General features: G+C 48.3%; 1 protein-coding gene across 1 annotated transcript; it reads left to right on the top strand.

Annotated features, from left to right (window-relative positions):
* Nucleotides 1-7,251: 7,251 nt before the first annotated feature.
* On the top strand, nucleotides 7,252-21,490 carry LOC144143195 (cytoglobin-1-like). The gene is made up of 4 exons (XM_077674989.1): nucleotides 7,252-7,475; nucleotides 16,691-16,922; nucleotides 19,792-20,010; nucleotides 21,353-21,490. Exons 1-4 carry the CDS (start codon nucleotides 7,252-7,254, stop codon nucleotides 21,434-21,436), a joined length of 759 nt encoding a protein of 252 aa, XP_077531115.1. The 3' UTR covers nucleotides 21,437-21,490.
* Nucleotides 21,491-21,851: the final 361 nt, after the last annotated feature.

Raw genomic sequence — 21,851 nt, 5'->3', positions numbered from 1 at the left:
AGTGATCCCCATCCCATCATCATAGGACTACACCCGCCGCGGGCCCACCGACTGCGTCGCAAGTGCTGTGTCTAGAGTTGGGACAGCTTTAGATCTAGGCTGGCTGCCCAGTCTGTGGAGGCGGCAACAGACCTTCTGGACAGGATACGAAGTGCGCTCAATTGTTCCACCACTACCACATGGCTGGACAGGCCTGCGCCGGATATCGGCCTCCTTAATCTCTGGGCTGCTCGCAGGCAAGCAGATCTTGCAGCCTCTCGGTATCCTGCTTCCCCACACGCTTGCGCGCGCTTGTAGTTCCTAACAGCGAAGGCACGCCGATACGAAAAGGACCTGTCGCGTCGTCAGTGGCACACTTGGTATGAGGTGTTTTTCCCGATGAACTCCAATGCCTCACTCTGGTGAACGTTCCGGACGTTGGAACGTGGACGGCAACACCTACAGATTCGGTTGCTCACGCTTGCTTTGCCGCTAGGCTAGGTCCCGAAGATTTCGCCAAAGAGGCCAGAGCGTTTTTCCGTTCTGTGATGGGCCGCCTGTCTTTGCGGGACTGTGCTAAGCGGGAAAATGCGCCTGGTCCAGACGCTATACCCTACGAAGCCTCATATATCTGAACAGTGATGTGCTTGCTCAGCTGCTCGATTCAATCAACGAGGCATGGCTTAGTGGCGTCGTTCCTGGCAGCTGGAAAGCAGTGCATGTCGTTCCTATACCAAAACCTGGCAAGCCACGATGGCACAAGAAAACGTTCGGCCAATATCACTTCCAGCGACGATTCGCGAGCTTGTAGAGAAAATGCTTTTTGGTTGATAAAAACTTTATTGTGATAAAAACTTTGTTGGAGAAAATGCTAGCCACTCGCTTGTGGTGGCTTCACGGGCATGGGTATTACCACGCCGAACAAATCGGCTTTCGCACATCACTTGGCACACAGGACAGGCTTAGGTTTGGCAGCGTAAATACTGGCGTCAATCCGCAGTCATTATGTACGAACCATACTGGCAATGGACATACAAAAAGCGTATGCAGCATCAGTCACGCTGCTATCCTGGACGCAATTGACAAGATCCTCCTTTCCATGCGGGTGCGGAAGTTCTTCCAGTCGTTTCTTCAAGACAGGAGATTTACTATACGCCTTCCCTGAGAAGCTGTTGGGTCCTTTTCTCCTGTACGTGGTGTGCCCAAGAACCGGTATTGGCTCCGACCTTCTTGGCTCTGAGCCTGCAATCAGCCCTAGATGTCACCGCTGCCTTTGCCTCTTCGGTGGGCCTTCAGCTTTCAGCAAGTAAAACACATACACATCTGTTGCAAACCGCTGGGGCCACCGAAGGCTGGTTGCTTGTCCCATCCGCCTTCAACTGGCTGGGCAACCACTTCAGGAGAGCCCAACAATCTAAGTCCTGGGATTGTTGATACACTAGTCAGGAACGGTGACAATTTGGCTTGCTAAGGCTAAACACCAAGCTGCGAAGACGCTGTCACTAGTACGCCGTATTGCTCCCAAAGCTGGTGGAGCAGGCTCACACGTGGCGCGACAAATAGTGAGAGCAGTACTACAACCACGCTTGGTCTACTCTGCTCAGTTCCAGCATTTGGCGGCAGCGCAGTGGGATCGACTGGAAGCGATTAACATAGATGGTATGAGAGTAATTAATGTGCTCTCACGCATCACCTCTATAGTTGCTCTCCAGGAACATGCTCAATTGAACACATTGGATGAACTTGTTCATCAACGTCTCAAAGCTTGAGAACTGAAGGCTTTATTGTGTGATTCTGCGTGAACATAATTAGCTTGCACGGTCTCGCATACGCTGCCAGCCCTACCACAGCGAGTACTTCCCCCGTGGCAATTCGTGCCAACTTCCCCGTTCGTGCAACAAGCCAACTGACCTCATTGCCCACAGTCGAACAATTCGGCGACTGCCCTTCAACAACGCATAACCGACATGGATAGCCACCTTCCACTCGGCTACACCATATTATATACACATGCCAGTATTGAAGACACTGTCATTGCCACTGCCATTCATTTCACTAGCCACCCAGCCCTCCATAAGACATCCATATTTAAGGTCCCGGAACCTTCAGCATCGTTCTGTGCAGAACATATAGCCATTATAGAGGCTCTGCTGGCTCTAATCATGATCTCTTTTCAGCCTGGGGCGTGCATCGTAATTCGCACCGATGCCCTTCAAGCACTCCGCTTACTACGGTTAGTGAGCCGTAGACCTATGCTGGCTCAGAGTATTCCTCACCTTGCGGCACAAACCGCTAACAAGATTCTGATTGAATGACTTCCGCGTGACCTACTAACGGCCCACAGTAAGGCAGACGTAGCAGCCCGGCTAGCATCGTCCGTTTCATCTCCGACTTCCCCGTTAGAGCTGGGTGATGTCACTACCTGCTGACTAGAAAGGAACACCTCCGGCGCCGCACACGTGCTCTAATTCCACCGTGTGCTGCCACCCTCCCCCACGGGCCTTACCAGTGCCGAGGAAGTTGCGCTTAGGAGGATCCGGGTGGGGGTGGCCTTACCTCCCACCATGACCCGCCAAGGGCCTGTTTTACAAGCCCCGCTTTCACAGTTCGCCACCGCAGCGATGCAATCGCCAACATGAAGCACTTGCTGTGGTCTTGCCTCGCTTTGCGTCTTACAAGACTGCGACATCTTGCGGTAACGGGACTCCGAGTAGGCGACGCATCCGCATACAACGCTTGGATATATGGGCCCCGTCATCGTTCCCTCCTAAACTTTATTCGCGAAGCGAACATTTTCATGTTCATCCGATCAACTTTCCTCATCATCAATTCATACCCCTTGGGCCCTTATCTATGCTCTGTGGCAAAATAAACGCTCTAAAAATACGTACATGACGATGCAAACGTGACCAGATGAACTCGCGCGCACATTTCAAGAATTACAAATTTTTTCTAGTACCGAGTTCGACAGAAAACGCAGCCAAATTTTCGTCCCCATAGGTGAGGGTATTCGGATGCAGTGAGTCGACTCGGGCAGGGCAAGACAGGCTTCTGGGGATTCCTAGGAGGAGACTTCGCCTTCTAGTGCACCGAAATAGGCTGATGATTGTTAATATAATGGTGATGGTGGTGATTATGGTGACGGGTTGTGACAGCTGGTTGTCAGAATGGGGAGTCTTTCTCGCCGTGCCCAAATTTTTAGGCAGAATCCTGAAGTGTCCCTTCTGATAGAAAACCGTCGTCATTGCTGTTCGGTCAACAAAATGGCCACCGCTGTAGGGAGCTGCTAAAGAAAGGCATGTGTGATTTGATGGGGTTTGAATACAGATACCCACCGAAGCACACCAATGCGCTACATCCATACCTTGCCACTCTGCGCATCATGTGAATGACCTGTTCAGTGGCAGTGCCAATGCAACGCTGGAATCAAGGAGACAGACAGGCTTTGTCTGGTTCAGGAATGTGTGCTCTGCAGAATCATCTACATTATATTATACTACATCTTAAGCGAGAAAGACGCCGAAAAAAATTAACACCTTCATACGGAAAGCAACAAAGCGCTCCCTAAGCATTATTACAGGCGCGTCCAACGACAGGCTGCTGAGAATGAACCTCCAAAATACGCTAGCTGCGTTAGTGGAAGGCCATCTCTCCAGCCAAAAGTCAAGTATAGCCAAGACTCAGGCGGGAAGAAAAGTCCTCGAGAAGATCAAGTGGACTTCCGCCACTGGAAACCAAGAATTAGAAATTTCCGAGCAATGGACAGCGCAAGTTGTGTACCCAGGATCATGCATCCCGTCCACCACACAAGCCGGCGGGAAGCGAGAGCTAAAGCCTTGAACGAGATGTGTGGGGCAGACCAAAACAGTGTATACACTGACGTAGCAGCTCCCCCTGGACGAAAGGCCAGCACAGCAGTAGTGACGACCGAGCAAGATCTCTTCACAAGCGCTACTGTAATACGTTCAACTAAGGAAGCGGAAGAATTAATAATCGCACGGGCGCTAACGCAGACCACAACTCTACCATCATCACGGATTTCAAAGGAGCGTACACCGAAGTTACCAATCGGGATGAGTGGCCCCTCAAGCACATCGAATATTATCAATTCGATCCCCCAACTGCAAGGGGCGAATCGTGTGGACGCCCGCCCAAGCCTCCATGGAGGGCAACGAGTTTGCGCACCAACAGGCCCGCGTACTGACCAGCCAGTCCCTGGAGAGTACGGTATGGCTTACCTCACTCACTACATTGCAAGAGATTACTCAGCCCTATAGGCTTAGTAGGAGAACGTTTCTACTCCCACATCGAAGCCCCACAAAGTATCAGGAAATAACTGTATGACTTATTCAAGCAAATAAATATCCCCATCTCACCCGACTTAACCTATGTCCCCAAGCGAATGCTCAGCTGGATGTAAATTTTTAAATGCAGAGCATTCCAGTAACTCACGATGTCACCCGCGTTGACGTCCGTAGTCCGCACCGCACCCCTCCCTACTATATAAAAAAAAAGAAATACTATCCGACGCAAGGTTTCGATCCCTCGACCCTGCGGGCGGAACGCAATGTACATGGTGCTCTAACCACTGCGCCACAAAGCCGACACAGAATGGGACGCTATGAACGCGCTTTATATCGTTGACTCATTCAAATTACTGCTGACGAGCGCTCTCTCGTCAGCAGTTGTCACAAGTGCAACAAAATTAACGCGACGCAAACTACTTAACGTCGTGCGCCCCCGGAAATGCTCTGCATTTGATCGTGCCCCTCGCGAGGGGGATGTTTCACTGCGTCTTATTACTGGCCAGTACACTCGTCGCCATCTGTCGGATGTTTGATGATGATGTTTGAAAATTAATGGCGCAAGGCCAGCTAGGGCAAAGAGCGCCAAGAAGACAGGTATTTTTTGTTTGTGCGACAGTGGCCCGCCTGGTTTTGACCGCTTCGACAAGTGTATAGGCAGCTAATCATGTTTAGACGTTTTTCGAGGCCTTTTCGTTGTTTCGGTTTCTAATTCACATCGTGAAAACGGTAAATAAGGCTAGAAACGTAGAAACGTCACCGGTCTACCGTACTTGCGCTTCGTTTCAAACGTTTGTTTACTAGCAACGCATTTTTTCTTGAAGGCTTGAGGCGCTTTTTCATGCATCCAGGGACACTCAGGCACATTATTTCAGTGTTCAATCACTCCGGGATTGCCACCACTACTATTCCCTCCCCTCCTCCCCCCCACCCTCGAGAGCAGTGTCCCCAAATGAGAGACACTGCTGTCAGGCCTCTCAAGCTTGGACGTTCCCTGTCTTCCCTATAGGCGGCGTAAAAATCGACGCCCCACGTGACCAACCTAAAGCGCTGTTTTCGACCATCAAGCCCACCAGACGGCGCAGGCAAAATGTTACTTTTGGTATAGAATACAAAACATTCATTCCGTGACTCAAAGAGCCCACACAGTTCGCTTACAATGTGTTATTTAAAAATACTATTAACAAGTTCCGCATCAAACATCCGTTGAGCAAAAATGTACGCAACTTTTTACGAACAGCCGACTGGTGCACCACCTCGTTTCTGAATTCGCAACCACAGAGCCGCCAATTCAAATTGAAACCGCTGCAACGGCCGACCGTTTCAATGTGCGCGGAGCACCGGTTTCGTGACTGTTATTGCTGTTATGTGCTTTTGCGTCCATCAGTTGTTGAGAGGACTGGCAAAACACGGGAATTGAGTGCTTGTGGAATGACAAATGTGGGAAATTCCGCATCGGAAGGCAGCTGTCGAGGCCAGAATATTCGATTCTTCCAACAGAAGGTGAGTGTTATGCACTCCGCTAGAAAGACGGTGCAAAGGAAACCGTTGTCGCCGTCAATACTTCATTTGTGCCCTTCGTTCGAAATCTTAGCGCAAGTGAACGAGTTGTTATGGCAAAAAAAAAAAATGTTGTCACGAAAGCGACGTACAATTGCAGCGATCGAAATGAAATGATGTTCTGGCCTCTGTAAACTTGCGGATGTCAATAAACGATTTGTTCTCACTTGCTGCTCACTGTGGTCTGTGCCAGTCGAGGCCATCTGGTCACCTGGCGTAACATCACTTCACTAGCGCGGCGCAAGTAAACACGCGACCAGCGTGCCAGCCAGGAGCCAGCAGGAGCAGCCACGGCCGGACTCGACGCCCCTTTCGCGCGCGGGAGGAGGAGAGTCGAGTCCGGCCGTGAAGCAGCGAGCCGGCGGCCGCCGTGCGAGGGCAGCCATGTTATTAAGGAGCTCAAGCGGCCTGTGCAAAAAGCATCCGCCATGTTTACAAAGCCGTGTTTACAGCGCCATCAAGCGGGCGTACTGGGTAGTTCACGACGCCGCCACTACGCTTTTTCTGGCACTACAGGCAAAGCTAGACCTTTGCTTCTCTAAAATCCTCCCTGTTCTGTGCTGCTGTCGAACATTTCCTTCCCGGACCAGCTCATCCTCATCTAGAGGATAGCCGTGGTCAAGACGGTGCATGGATTCCCGTGACTAGCGAACCACTTCCACATGATCTTATGATTAATGCTCATAATAAAAGTTCCCCTCTCTCTCTATCTCCCCACACCTTGCAGCGGTGGAACAAAAGATTTCGTTGTCGTTCCTCTTTTCTTTGTTGCACCACCTACCCACGAAAGGGATTGGCCACGAATCGGGCGCTTTGAGGTACTCATGTCCCCACTTCCCAAAATTCACAGAACAATTAACTGCAAATGTAAAGGTTCCACAGAAGTGCATGCCGCGTGATAACCTAACGCGGTGGCACTTCAACTGTTCAAGTGAACAAGGGGCACTCAGAACCCTAATCGTGGGGAACCTGTGGTGTGCCAGTCTGCTTCTGGCGTAAGTCGCACCGTGCGACAAATAAACAGCGAAGAGAAAGGCGCAGACATGGTTTGGTGGAAAAGAAGTTGGTCAAGATAATTCGAGATAAAGAAATTCAAAAGAAAAACAAAGAGCCACAAATACTATGTAGCAGTAAGGGAGTTGTTAATGAGTATCACCAGCACTCCACCTTCGAATGACGTTAGGAGACTTCTCAAGAGCCCCTTAAAATGTTTTTGTTTATCCCAACGTGAATGTCGTTTTCATCTCTCTACTGATGGGCACCTCTGCTTAAATGCTAATATCAACCGCTTTCCAATCCCCTGTTCAAATCAGAACAAGATCATCAGGACAAGAGAAAAAGAAGCGTGAGAGGAGAAAGAAGAAGGCATCCAGTCTGCCCAAGGTCGCATCTCTAGCAGCGCTCCGTCATGGGCAATAGTCTGAAAAAGTCCGCAACCAGTCAAGACCCCGGCCTCACCGAACGCGACAAGAAGCTCATTAGAAACATCTGGGACGCCTTCCGGAACGAGCACCAGGACTTCGGCGTCATCCTTTTCAGCGCCCTCTTCGTCTCCCACCCGGAGCTGCAGCAGTTCTTCCCGGCCTTTCGCGACAAGCCAGTTGGGAGCCTGAACGGCGACGCCCAGTTCAGGTACGTGCGACCATAGAGCTTCATGGCAATAGAGGTATACAAGGGTGACATCGCCGGTCAGTGTGTAGGCGAGCTGTGCTTCACCGAGGGCGCCGTCTTCTCGCAGGTAGACACATCTCACATATCCTTGATGAAAGGTTGTGTGGCTGTGAAAAAGCAGCAGTAATATTGCAAAGGATTATTTAAAGTTGTTCAGTTATTATAATAATGGATTACTAAAAAGATTTTTTGTGATGGAATAATTAAAAAGTTAGCAGGGGATTAGCTCGGCTATGCCAGGATATACGTAGCGTGAGCTAAGGTTCAGCTAGTTATTCTTAGGTTTCCTGGTTGTCTAGGATTAGCGGATCATGCTTGCTGCTGCTAAACGATTCCCAATGCAATACAATCCAGTCCGCTCCAGTCCAGTCCAGTCACTGCTCCTTGCGCAAGCGCAGCAGGGCTCTCCAGGAGCCATGCTAAACGGCTATCAAGCGGCTCCGGCGCAGCGTCAGTCTTGGCTACTGCGCTACGGAAGCGCACAGCTGGGCACGCGCCGGCGCCAGTGCGTCTGCCGCGGCTATGATGTCACTCCTCTGGAATGCGCAGACCGGCGAATGTGCAGACCCGTAGTCCCGTGCAGACCCGTAGTACACACCCATAGTCCAATCGGATTGGATTTCCAATAAAATTCAATCCAATCCAATGCTCCTCGCGCTTACGCAGCACGGCCCTTCAAGGTTCACGCAAAATTGCTCAACCTCGGCCAGTGTGGGTTACGCTACAAAGGCTTCGTGCAAGCCAAACAAGAACAAAGTGTTCCCTTTATTGTTTATTTGTCTGTAAGAACGTAAAGAAGCCATGTGGCTAGGCAAGCGAAGTAGGCCAGGAATTCCCCTTCCTGCTATGGCGGCGTCCAGCGACGGCGCACGATTGCAGCGGCAGATTTCCTTCTAGGATGTATTATTATGAAACTGCATGAGTGCGATGACCGCGGCCAGTGGTCGTATTAAATAGCTAGCAGATTCTTTGGTGTGCCACCGGCCTTTGGTTTAGATATCGCCATTTGTTGCTTCTTTGTCACAAAGCGTAAGGACATGGTTTCTTTGCACTGTGCGTGCAGGCGGAATACATCTAAAAGGCATGATTTGTCAGGCAACCTCACAGAATTTCGAGGCGGAGCCTGTAAGTACTAGGTTTACCTTTGATTCTGAGTAGCTAACAGGCGTCGTGAGCATGCACTCGCACTTGCCATCTGCGTGCGCGCCCTTACCTGGTACGTGTTTCAAAGGAGCCATGAAGACAAAACGAAAGTTTGTTTTATTCGAAAGATTAGGTGTTTCATAGTACCCCAAGCGCTTTCCTCTAAGCCAACGATGCTTTATTCACTGATAAATAAGGCAATTTAAAGGCAATTTAAATAAGGCAATTTAAATTTAATTTAAAGAATAGGGCTGGTATACGTATGGGACTACACGTAGCTGACGCTTCTTTTGCATTAATAGCCGTCAAAAGTCTATGGGCGAGAAGGTATTTCTTGCCGACGCCGCGGACAGTTTGCCGGGCTACGAGCGTGTCTTTCCTGAAATGCCTTCCGCCGATGCATGGATGTACATGTAACCAAATAAAGCAATGTATTAGCAATCTCCTCCTGCAAGAATTTTGTTAAAGCGATGAGTATTAGCTGAGAAATCGTAAATCAAAAACTGCGAATTATCGTCGCGCCGTATTTCCTCCTCCTTTCAACTGTTTCTTCGCTGTTGGCCTCCCCTCCCATGATGCTCCGCTCGTCAGCGGTGACGTACTTCCGCTATTGCGCTCCCACAGACTGCCGTCTGCTACGGGCCAGCTCTTTCGGCTTTTTCATCTCTGTAGACACCATGGGCACAGGCTGGAAAAGCGAACGAATGACCTGGCCGCATGTGTGCGGCCTGGCCTTGCCCTTTCGCGGTGTACGTAGCTGCAGGGCTGCAGTTGGTATCGGCGGCGAACTCGCAGCCGCGTGGGGAGAATCGTGCGCTCGTTCCCTTTGGTGCACCGCGCACTGTTTATCCAAAAAGCGCGGTCTCAGATGTGGCCCCGCTGGTGCCGGGTGTTATTTTGCGGTAGTTGTAATTCCTACTACCGGCGGCATGTGAAAAAAGACATTTTCAACCGACACAGAACCCGTGCACAAAACGCGCCGGATCGGATCGCTTTATCAGCGGCGATGAACGTGAAGGCGAAGAGCAAACCAACGCTGCACTCGATCAGCGAGAACCCCTGTTCTGACAAGCTGCACCCATGTGTTCCATTCAACACTGACGGGAAAGCGTTTGTTTGCACTTGTTTGGATAGTCGTAAAATGTCCAAACACTCCGGCACTCCGCTAGCAGATCAGCCGGCGAGACATTTCGGAAAACATTTGACAGATGGCGCCGTATGCATTAGTGTGTCGCTACGCAAAACTGATGAGACGCTCTACTAAAACTCCCATCGCGGTGTCACGTAGCGGGACGCAAAAATTTAGCGTTTAGCGTATGCAAAGGCCACAAACGCTGTACTAAAACTCTATTAGCAGCAATTGATTGATTGATTGTAGGGTTTAACGCGCCGACGCAACGCAGGCGATGAGGCGCGCCGTAGTGGAGGGCTACGGATTAATTTTGACCACCTGGGGGTCTTTATCGTGCGCCGAAATCTCGTACACACGGGCGTTTTTGCTTTTCGCCTCAATCAGAAAAGCGGCCGCCGCGGCCGGGAATCGAACCCGCGACCTCTATTAGCAGCAAAATAGCGTGCGTATGTGAAACCGCTTGCGTTTACAAAGCTGCACGCCGAGCGCGTACGTTTCAAACCTAGTGACATCGTTTAAATACACTGGCAAGCACAGTGTAACGTAGTCAGATATCAACCGTATGCTCAGGCGACAAGCAAGAGCTTGTTTTATGTGGGGCGGAGATTGCGCATAAAGGCCCGTTCGCACTTGCGACGAAAGCGAGTGAGAGCGGCAGGAATTCCGTCGCTTTGTCGCGCGACGATCGTTTTTGTCGAATGGTCGGGACAAATTTTGGTTGCGCGACAGAATTCCCGTCGCTTTCGCTCGCTTTCGTCGCAAGCGGGAATGGAAAGTTCTGCCGCTGCCGTCTGCGCCGCAGCTCGGAGGTAACCGCGCGATCTGCTCGGGCCGGATGAACGCGCACACTCCCGCACGGCAGCGCCCCAAGCGGCAGACGGCCGCGTACATCGCTCCCGGCGCCCGCCTGGAGCCCGCCCTCAGCACACTAGCCAGTATATTTCAGGCACTATAATGGAGGAAAGATTTTTTGCTTCCGATGAACCTAGTTCTTTGCCCCTGTGTTTTTAAATACGTGAAGTGGTTAGCACGTCGTCCTCACGCAGCTCTGTATCGTCGTAGCATCGCTGATTGTCCGAACGAAGCTTGCAGCTAAGCCAATGCAGCGACTGAAGCTGTGTGTGTGTGTGTGTGCATCGCCTCCTGTGTGTTGTGGACGCGTTCGTTTCGCGATGAAATGCGACATTGTACTTCTGCGGGTGGATAGTGCTTCCCATGGTCTGGATTATCTTTCTCGAACGACGTACCACTCAACCTCGCATGGGGTATGTGCAGTGTGCCTGGCTAAAAGCCTTCTCGCTTGCGCGCCAGAGTTGTGACTTGCTGCTCGTCCCCGCAAACCGGGTGTGAGGTGAGTGCCGTATTTACGACGGGCAGGTGGAGGCAACTCATCGTCTGTCAATCGCGACTTGCAACGCATGTTGTGACGTTGCGTTCGTTCGAAACGCATCTCTGGATTGTTTTGAAGTTGAATAAAATGTACGCGTCAAACCCGGGCATTCGGCTCAGGGCGTTCTCTGTGATTGCACCAAAGAAGTGCCACGGGACTTTCTTTATGGTACGTACTCACGTAAGATAAAATTCTCGTCGTGCTATGGCCGTGTTGCATTCAATACAAACGGTTAAGCGTTTGTTTACACTTGTTTCGTTTGTCGTAAAATGTCAAGGCACTCCGGCACTCCGCTGGAAGATCAGCCGGCGAGCCGACGCTGAGCAGACGACTCATCTCTTTGCCGGAAGTGCGTGAAAAAGCCGCCCAATAGCAGGATGTCTAGCTCATGATGAACATCTGGGAATCGATGATGTAGACATGTGAAGATGGCGGCGTCCAAAAACACGAAGGAAAGGGTGAGAAAAAAGCGACAAACTTTGAAACAAAAGTGTGAGCTTTCCGCTGCGCGTAAAAGAGTAATACTTGGCACAGGTGACGTTGGCGACCCAATCTAGCGATTGCGCTAGTTCATTTAGTGTGCTCAAAATGCCTTTCAGGGCCCCTTTAAGCCAAATTTTTAAAACTCCCCCTACATTCCACATTTCGTGACGTGAACAATGGCGTCATATGACCCGGTACATGAAACAGACACTTAGTATGTGGACTCCATATAGCACCCACACGCGGGAATCAAACAGAAACCGGAACGTGTGCCGAAACGGAGACGGCGGCCATTTTGAAAATACTAGTAAAACCTAGTACACCCGCAGCCCTAGTCACGCAATCGCCTGATCCGGACAACAAAGCTCTCGCCGAGGAGCTCGGGCTTGCATTTAACAACCACACACCACTTGAACGCTCAATGCTTCTAAGTGTACGAGCGGCAGGAGTTGTGGGATACACGGATGAACCGGAAAGCGACCATTCCGCGATACCCACAACAGACGAACGCCCAGCCGTCCGCACCGCTGCCTCGGCAGCCCCGTCGCGACGGACGAATACAGACTGGTACGTATGTGCCGTATTTTTATTACGGTTAATAATAGTTCAATTTCAGTAGCAGTATCGCTTATGCCAGTTGGCCGGTGTCGTGTATGGAAAGCCGTTCGCGCGAGCTCTCTGCTCCGACCAGAAAGATGCGAGCGTCAATGCGCGGTGTGTAGGGTTTTTTTTTTTTTTTTTTTCCAAGCTCAGAGAGCTTTCACGGCGATTTGACGAAGTCCGCGACGAGCGGCGGCATGTCCCAGGAGTGAGCTAACGTAAGGGTCCCTGCCGTAATCACTTCCTCGGAAATGAAGCGAGCACACTCGTACTGCCTTTAGCTCTCTTTCTCCTCCGTTTGCAAAGTTCACAAAACGTAGCCACTTGCTTCGCCGAGGTTAGTCATTGGGCAGCACATGAAAGGAGATCTCCTCACCGGCGGGGATGTCGCACTCCATCGACAATTTTCCCGTACTACATGGGCATTTCAGGACGCAGCACCGAAATTTTATTGCGAAGTACTCGAACAAACTGAAGTTTTCAGTGGTTGTATATTGAAAACGAGTTCGTAACGACAGCAGCAAGCCAACACGAACACCATTCCGAAACTTCTGGGACGAGTTGCACTATCTCGTCGCTGCTTGCTGTTCATTACTGCCCTGGTTTCTATTTGTACCTTTGCCGGTTTGTTGCGATATGACGCCAACTTCCTGTCAAGGGATTAAAATACCAAGCAATGTTGCGGTTGTGCGTGCTGGAACGGTTCGTTGTCCCCGAAGAGCCTCGAACCCAAAAATTCGCCTGCGCGACGGCGAGATTTCCAGCTCGGCCGGCGGTAGTTTCGTGTGCATTGGCGTACATGTTTGCGTGTTCGTTCGGAACTTCAACCGTTTACTCCAGCGTCCTTGGTGTCATAAAAGGAATGTGCAGTGTGTTTAACGGGCATATAGCTCACTATGCAAACTGGTAAGCCCTGCCTAACTTGCGTTTGCTTTCGCCGGCCTCCGCCAATCGCAGAGCATTCTAGTATGACATCATAGGTTCTGTTGCGGGAAATGAGCTAGTGGGTCCCATGGTCATTCCCTCTTTTCCTAATTATGTAGCTTACTTGAGCGAAGTTTGCGTTAAAAGTGGTGTCAGTATGGTTCTAACGAGGCAATCTTTCTAATGAACCAAACTTGTGTTTTCTCTTCATGGCTCCTTTAAAAAACCGGTAGCTTATGCACGGGAAAGTGCCGCACGCATCACTATAACCACGCCTTCTGCACCCTACGTTGATTCCCTAGTCCACTGAATGGGTGCTGCTGTGTGACGTCACGGGCAGAGAGTGCAAGATAGCGTCTATCGGAGCATCGGGTCAATTCGAATAACTCTGGGTCAGCACGCTGCTGGGCGGCTAAATCGCTCTCTGTCACAATGTCACATGCCTCAGTCTCAACCAACCCGTGATATATTTTGCGAGCGTTTTAAAATGAAGATTTTAATCTGCATTAATTATGTTGTTCTGGCGCATTCGATCTCGCGCCAGGAAGTAATGTTGAAAAGCCAACTTTAAACAATGAGTTTCACCATACGACCACGACGACGATGATGTTGATAATGATAAGCGAAGGCGCATCAAGCGCCTCCAGAAAGGAAGATGGAATTGTACTTGGCCCCTCGCGTTATTCCGACACAGTTGAAGCAGTTAAGATTTTGGACTTCGACTTTGAATGAGGTTGCATGGGAGGAGGCGTCGCGCTTCCACCACCTCTCTCCCGATCAAGAGGCTTTGAAGTTTCTGTAATGGCGCCATCTTTAAAACGTATTAGCCCCACATAGTACTTTACATTCCTATTGAGAACAAGAAACGATTTTACCCGAGGGGTAGAAACGACACCATTCATGCAGCAGCTCACTATCACAGACTCTCTAGATTTGTTCCATTCCGTTGCGTTACGCTGAGATCATCTTTCGCCTTAGTGTGTTACTAACGCCATTAAATGGTGCCGAGGAGCCGTTCTGTTACATCTTAGGCGTTAGTGCAACCACCGATAGAGGGCGAGTCGATACTCCGTGTAATTAGTCACAAGTTTGTTAAAAACACCCGTGCGAAATTTTAAGCGAGGGAGGGTGTCATGTCGGACGAAACACCCCAAATAAATTGACTTGTTAGTTTAAGCTGTGTGCAAGGGGGTGGCTTTGAGAATCAAAAACAGCCCTTCGGGTGAAGACACATTTTGAGTTGTTCTGTTATAAATGTGCCGCTGTGTTTTGAATACCCGTATTGGCAGACTTGTTTGGCGCGTTATGCAGTGGTCAATTAAAAGTCTGTGTTGCCCCTTGGCATCATGTAATTTCAAAAACAGTTTTTAGGCATATCTCGGTCTTCCGGAAAAGCCAGTTCTGTAAAATAGACGCTTCAACAGGCTGCAAAGCACAGGCAACAAGAAGTAAACGCCATGAAGTCTATCGCGTATGCATGGTAGATCTAAGCGTGCCGTTTGGTTGTATATATTTACAAAATATATTGCGTAACAGGACTGCTTCGTCATCCCATCACCTATTAGCAAGTTGTAAGTACAGTTATTTGCTGAGACAATTCTTAGCGAATACGCATATCATGCCGGAAGAACAAGTTGTTTTGAGCATCGACGGACGCTGGTAAACCGGTGAGGCATGAAAATGTACTTGGATGTACAAACAGGAGTGTTGGAGCACCGTATAGGCAGCCATAACATGGTGTCATTTGTCTGATTGAGGTGTCCTTACGTTGGCAAGACTGAAAATTGAGAAACTACCACATATTTCAGTGAACATGCGAATTAAGGGATGTCAGCGGAGGAATAGCAATGCGTCCCTTGGTGTTTTTGTTTTCAAAACGAATGCTCTATTACTCCAGGTACACAGCCAGAAAATATCTAGTTGCGTCAATCTGACCTTCAAGTTCATCCTAGGTCAAGCCAGAGCAGAGCGTCGCGGGGCTGCGCAGTGAAAGCATCTAATACCTTGTTTCTTCAAAAGGGAAGAGGTGTGAATAGGAGTCAGGGTGAAGGAGTAAGCTTGGCGTGTGCCATCAGACACAGGCTCAAGGTAAAAGTGGCTGCATGCAAGTTTGCTGCGCATTTGCACCTGCAGTGCCGGCTGCGCCTGCAGCAGAATTCATATTTTGTGCTTTGGCGCAATTGAGTGCGTTCGCTGCTTAGCCTTGGTGCGAAAACCAAGCTATCGTTAAACAGACTTTATTTGCCGCGTTCAACCACGCAACGTTTTTTTTTTTTTTTTTTTTGGCTTCCATCCGTGTCAATTATGTCTGCACGGAATAATATTTTCAATCAGCTCTGCAGCATAAAGCTATTTGTTTGTATATGTTCGAGGTGCAAACGGGAATCGCTTGTTCCGCGTGGAAAACAAAAAAAAATATGCATATCCTAGTCCCGAAACACAACATACCGCCAAAACCTAAAAAGAATTCTTGTCGTATACGACAAACTTTGTTGTGACAACAGAAGTCCTGTTGTTATGACAAAGCGATCTGTTGTTGCGACACCCATTTCTGTCGCAACGACAAAGTCAATTTTCTCAACGACAAACATTCCTGTAGTCACAATACAACTGCCATTTACGCTGCCCCTCACAATGGGCAATAGCATTCAAACCATGCGCAACTTCTAATGAAATATTAGGATCACGACAACGCAGGAATTCGGCACAACGTAACAGCGAAATGAAGACAGGAATACGACATGCGACAAAACATCAGAATACCGACACGACGAGAATACGACAAGACGACAGTACGACACGCGAAAATACGACAAAACTACAGAACTTTTTCGTGTTGTAATTCTCCACTGGAATACTTTCTAAAGTACATCATTTACTTGCTTAAAGGAGCCATGAAGAGAAAATACAACTTTGTTTAATTTGAAAGAACTAGGATTCAGTTTCTCACTCAGCTCCATTACAGCCACAAAATATGTTTTTTAACGAAAAAAAAAGCAAGAAGTATTTAAAAACATTCAAATTTTGCGCCACAGTGACGTGTTATGAGCAATAATGACGTCATACGGGCCAACAATAAAACATAATTTTCAGTGCGTTGACTGCACGTTAGCATTGAAGTGATGCGGTCGAATGGAACTAGAGGCCCCATTACAGACGTCCAGCCATGTGTCGTCGCCACAGGTCAGTTAGGCGGCCGCCAATCGCACGAACAAGTTTCCGTGACGTCATAGAAAAGTAGCGGGAAGTTGGCTAGGGGGTCGCGACTGCTTCACACGTTTTCTTTAATATCTCCGTTATTTGCTCGAAGATTGCGATGATATTGGTATCATTGTAATCGGGACTAAGCAGTCTTTCTGATAAACCAAACTTGTATTTTGTCTTCATGGCTTCTTTACTGAAACAAACACTTCTTTTGACACTAAAGCTACGCACCCAAGTAGCGCCCCATGCGAAATCGTGAAGGAATATTCGAAGAGCCTCCTGCGCGTGGCCTTTGCGCAGGAAGCACGCAGGCGCGGTGGGGACGCAGATCAGCAACCTGATCGAGGCCCTGGACAACGAGACGTTGTTCGCGGAGCTGCTGCACAGCAACTCGGCCTTCCACGCGGGGAAGAAGGGCGTCAAGCCGGAGCACTTCGCAGCCATGGGCAGCGTCCTCATCAGCGTCCTCTCGGCCAACCACGAAAGGCTCATGACGCCCGTGGCCATCAAGGCCTGGGAGAAGCTGTTCGCGGTGAGTGCACGCGCTGCACGCTGGCCCCACGTTGAACGCCCCAAATTTGCAGTTGCCTTTCTAGCAGAAGAAAAAAAAACCTGTCTTTCTTTGAAACTAAAAAAAATGCCAGTAGTCTAACTCACTTATGCCTGGGTGTGCGTAGCGAGCGGTACGGTTAATGTTATGGTTTGCCTTGGTTCTCTGTACGGTTACGACGCTTCTTGAGGCAAGTGGCTCGTTCTTCCTCCGTCTGCTCAGCTCGCTCCCTCCTCTTGGTTTCGTTCCGACGCCGAAGCCTGACGACGATTCCCATCGAGCCGCCCCATTATGTATACAATTTTCTCTATATTTTTCCTTTTTTATTCTTTTTATTTTTTTAATTCTTTATTTTTATTTTGTACTTTTTTTGGCGCGCCGAGCGACGCTGCCAGCTGCGGCGGCTAGGGAATCGCAAGGTTCCCTAGCCACCGCAGGTTCCCTAGAAAACACTGACAGCTAGGGAACCGAGGTGCGGCCACCGGTCACAGCGAAACAGCGAGAATACGGCCATTGTAGCTCTCGCTACAAACATCGCGGTTACCTCAATGGGACCATGAAGACAAAATAAAATTTCACTAAACTAAAAGAGGTATTCTTTAGCAACTCACTTAGCTTCGCTGCAGCCACAAAAGGCGTTAGTTTCGCTAAAACATAAGCAATATTGCGAAACATTCGAATTTTACGCTTCCGTGATCTGATATGAGCAGGAGTGACTTTATATCGGCCAGCGCTAAAAGCATAGTGGTCAGTGTTGTTATTCACACGGTCGCCTTTGCTATATAAGATCAGGCGGATCTAAGGAAGCCACTATAATAACCCCTGCATTTGTCCTTGCAATCCCACAATCCCACAAACATACAATCCCACAATCCCAATCCCACAAAGAAAATTCTGTGACGTCATAGAGAAATCACCGCAAAGTGACAACAGTACCCGCTGCATGTTATGTTTTCCTTAACCGTTTCGTCCCTGATTCTTTTATTTCAAGCAAAACAGTGCTTTCTGTGTATTTTCCTAAATTTTAGGGTCCCATAGGCTCACAAACGAAACATAGAGCTAGAATTAAAAGTAATAACAGATTTATTAATGAGAAAATCGATTAAGACATCTGGCAATTAAAACTTTTGTGTAGAGCAATGACATCGCTTTTGCACATTTTCCTAAACGTTATGACTGCATTAACCTAAAACAAAAATTCAGCTTGGTAGCTCACGCATTTATAGATTTACAGGCTTGGAAATAAAACTGAGACCGCCATTTTTTTCAGCCTCAGTGTCGTAATTTCGACTTCTCCGGAGCTTTTTGTTTTTAGTAGCGAGTAGCTCCGCTAAAATGAAGCAGCAGTTATATCTATCGCAATAGGCATCATTGAAGGACAATTTCCCCAAAAAAATAGCAGTTTTAGTTTCGTTCTCTATGCGCTAGATAAACTACAATGTGATGGCGTCAATTGACGCCACCAGGACCGAAAGGGTTAATATCAAGAGTTTAAGTATGAAGCTTCGATGAAACTGGTATTATTGTCATCAGGACAAAGCAGCCTTTACAATTAACGAAACTTTTATTTTGTCTTTAAAGGCTGCAGCAACGGTGAATCTCCCCTCGGTGAAACGAATTAAAAGGCTGATACTGTCCGCATTTCAGTGCAGGCAAGAATTCTCAGCGGCCGTTTCTGGGCGCATGCTGTCTAGCAGGCGATCTGAGGTTAGTACCCAGAGACTTCCCAATAGGTCGTCTTGGTGCGCCCACCATAACACCGGCTTATGACGAATGCAAGGTACTACCAACGTCACTGCTGGCGTGCGTAGCTGTGCCCGATGATCGCAGCAATTATGAGTGTTTATATCTGCGCACGCCTGCATGTTCTGTAGTGCACTCCGGTTGAGTGCCCTCATTAAATATGCAGTCCGTTCTGCTCGCGAAACACACCTTCAATGAAGCTACAGCGAAAGAATGGTGACGGCAAAAGAGTGTGATGTTACATTATTGAATTGCCACAAGGAGTGTTGCACAAACGAGAACCTTCATCGAGGGATGGAGGGGAACCTGAAATATTTAAAATTTTCATGTAGTGTTCAAAAAGCAACGAACTTGGGATTGACACACAAGCACACAGGGTTCCGCCGCAATTTTTCGTTGTAGGGGGACGTGAACGTTTTGTGAAAAATATAAAGCTGGTAATTCAAGCATTTAAGGATCAACAGACATTTTGACAAACCAAAATTTTTGTTTCCTTAGCAGCGCTGTCGTCATACCCTGTGTCCACTGAAGCTTCTTGTGTTTCATATCGTCCAGCTCCGCGACAACTCAACAATGGTGATGTATATCGCAAGAGACACCATTTAACAACCCTCGCACAGAAAACTAGCGGTTTTGAAGTTGTTCTTTAGGCGCTAGAGAATATTATGTGTTGCGTCATCGAATGACGACGCCAGGGCCGAAAGGGTTAAAACCCCGAATCAATCAAGCAAGCAAAATAGTGCTTCTATAGGAAAATTTGACGTCCACCTAAATGCAGCCATACGGCTACAAAGGAAAGCTATACAGCTTCCTTGGAAACTCCGCAGTTGAAGAAAAATTCGTCCTGGTCCAGGATTCGAACCCGGGACCACTGCTTAACCGGAGCAGTTGCTCTACCAACTGAGCTAACCAGGAGGATAGTCGTTAGTAGCGCGACAGCGAATTGATCAAGAACTCGAAGTGAAGGACAGGTGTTAATCGACCAGATTTAGGGGAAATCCCCAAGGGGATTTCCCCTAAATCTGGTCGATTAAAATAGTGCTTGCGGCGACAAACCAGAGTCAGTTAGTTCTAAACAAGCTGTACTTTATTTCCATGGGCCCTTCAGATTATCGCAGAGAGCGTGAAAGCGGCGTTCGAGGACAAAGCGAGCAAAGCCCGCAGCGACTCCTACAAGCTGGCCACCATGTCCGTAGCCGACGTCGCTGCCAACCGCCGAAAGTCATCCGCTTCCATTGGCGGCAAGGCTCGCGGAAGCGCTGACAAGGGCAAACCCGGAGGCACCGGCGCAGCGCCGCCAAAGGCCAAGGACGACAAGAAGCAAGAAGTGAGCTACGCCTGCCTTCGAAATTCCACTGGCAACATTCGAGATCACAACCAGGGCAGGGATTCTCAGTTTTGCCCGTTCCGAAGTTGTCTATTTTGTGCCCGTTTCTGTCACGACGTAATTTCACTTGCGAGAGACCTCTGATGAATGATGTCGCCTTGCTTGTGCTGCGTCACATCCGGTCGTCTACTTTCAACCAATCAGGGGTCTCTCGAAGCGGACACCCTGTGGCGGACATGAAATGGACAAAACTGATAATTCCGAACGAGAGAGTTTCATACTAACATACAATAGACGGAAATCTGCCGTCGAAATCGCGTTCTGTCGTTGAAGCTTCAAGCGGACCTATCCCCCTTGGGTTGGCTCGCCCCGCGCTTCTGAAGCCAAAATTAACGAATCAGGGTAGCATTTTTTCTGTTTGTCTTGCATGAAGGTTTTCAAAAATCCGTGAAACATAAATCTTTAGCAGCTTCCCTTTGTATTATTAAAACATTTTATTTATAATTTCACAAATAAATTTCGTTTTTCCCGCCAGACACCCTCTCAGCCGATTTATGAGCCGTGATGCAAAAGACAAGCGGAGCGTTCTAAAGGAGCATGTCATGGCAGGCTCGCTTGCACCTCTAGACACAAGAGGTTGTTTTCCTTCCAGTATATATTAGCAGAAACTCCGTGTATCCCACAGGACGCAGTGGAAGATGTGCGCCCTCTCTCTATCTCTCTAAACAATGCACATCTGGTACTCGCAATTTTTATTAAAAATAATGGTCAAATTTGATATTTGTGATGAGAAATAAAAAATGATTTAAAAAATATTTTGTCTGCAGAGTTCCAAGTTCTAGAGGAACAAAAGATTCCAATAGATGATGCCAGCAGTCAAACGCGGGAAAATTGAATTGAATGTTTATTAAAAATAACGGTCAATTTGATATTTGTGAGAAGAAATAAAAAAAATGCTTTGAAAAATATTTTGACTGCAAAGTTCCAAGTTCTAGAGGAACAAAAGATTCCAATAGATGGTGCGAGCAGTCAAACGCGGGAAAATGAATTGAATGTTTATTAGAAATAATGGTCAATTTGATATTTGTGAGAAGAAATAAAAAAACGCTTTGAAAAATATTTTGACTGCAGAGGTCCAAGTTCAAGAGAAACAAAAGGTTCCAATAGATGGCGCGAGCAGTCAAACGCGGGAAAATTGAATTGACTTAAGCAGACCTCTGCCATGAGTGGTAGGCGGGGGATAGAAGAAAGGTATTTACGTTGTAGATGCGAGAGAAGACTGTCGTGTTTCGACGACAGTGAGCAAATAGGCACTCATTTTTTCCCCGGTCGTTGTTCGCAGGAGTCCGGGACGTCAGCAGGCAACAAGCTCTCCAGGATGAGCAGGAGCAAGTCCACTGTTTCGATCAAGAAACCTGGCAAATAGAGCGCGAAACATCGCTCGCTTCGCTGCTGTGTAGATGTACGTTGAAAGTGCCAGGAAACGTTGATTAAAACAAAATTACAATCTCAGTTTACTCCGGTTGCTCATTTTATGCGTGCAAACAAGCGTTGTGTATGTACTTTTTGTCGTGCTCTAAAGTTCAGCAGTGGAATATTTGCTGTGATAAATATGCAAGGAAATTTTTGCGGGTGAACATTGCCTTACATTTGGTGGAATATGAGGCCACCTTCCTACGTAGCGCTACCACTCGTCTTAAAAGGGTCATGAAGACCAAATAGAACTTTCTTCAGTTTAAAATAAGTAGATGCTGGTATCTCACTCAGTTCCATCTCAACAACAAAAGACGTGTTTTTTTTTTAATCAATAAAACGCAACAAATATTGAAGCACTTTCCAAT

This window comes from Haemaphysalis longicornis, unplaced genomic scaffold, assembly GCF_048455015.1.
Source record: "Haemaphysalis longicornis isolate Haplotype H1 unplaced genomic scaffold, Haemaphysalis longicornis Haplotype H1 scaffold_6, whole genome shotgun sequence".
Taxonomy (NCBI): Eukaryota; Metazoa; Arthropoda; class Arachnida; order Ixodida; family Ixodidae; genus Haemaphysalis; species Haemaphysalis longicornis.
The sequence above is the reverse complement of the archived record's forward strand: the minus strand, read 5'-3'. Positions and strand labels throughout refer to the sequence as shown.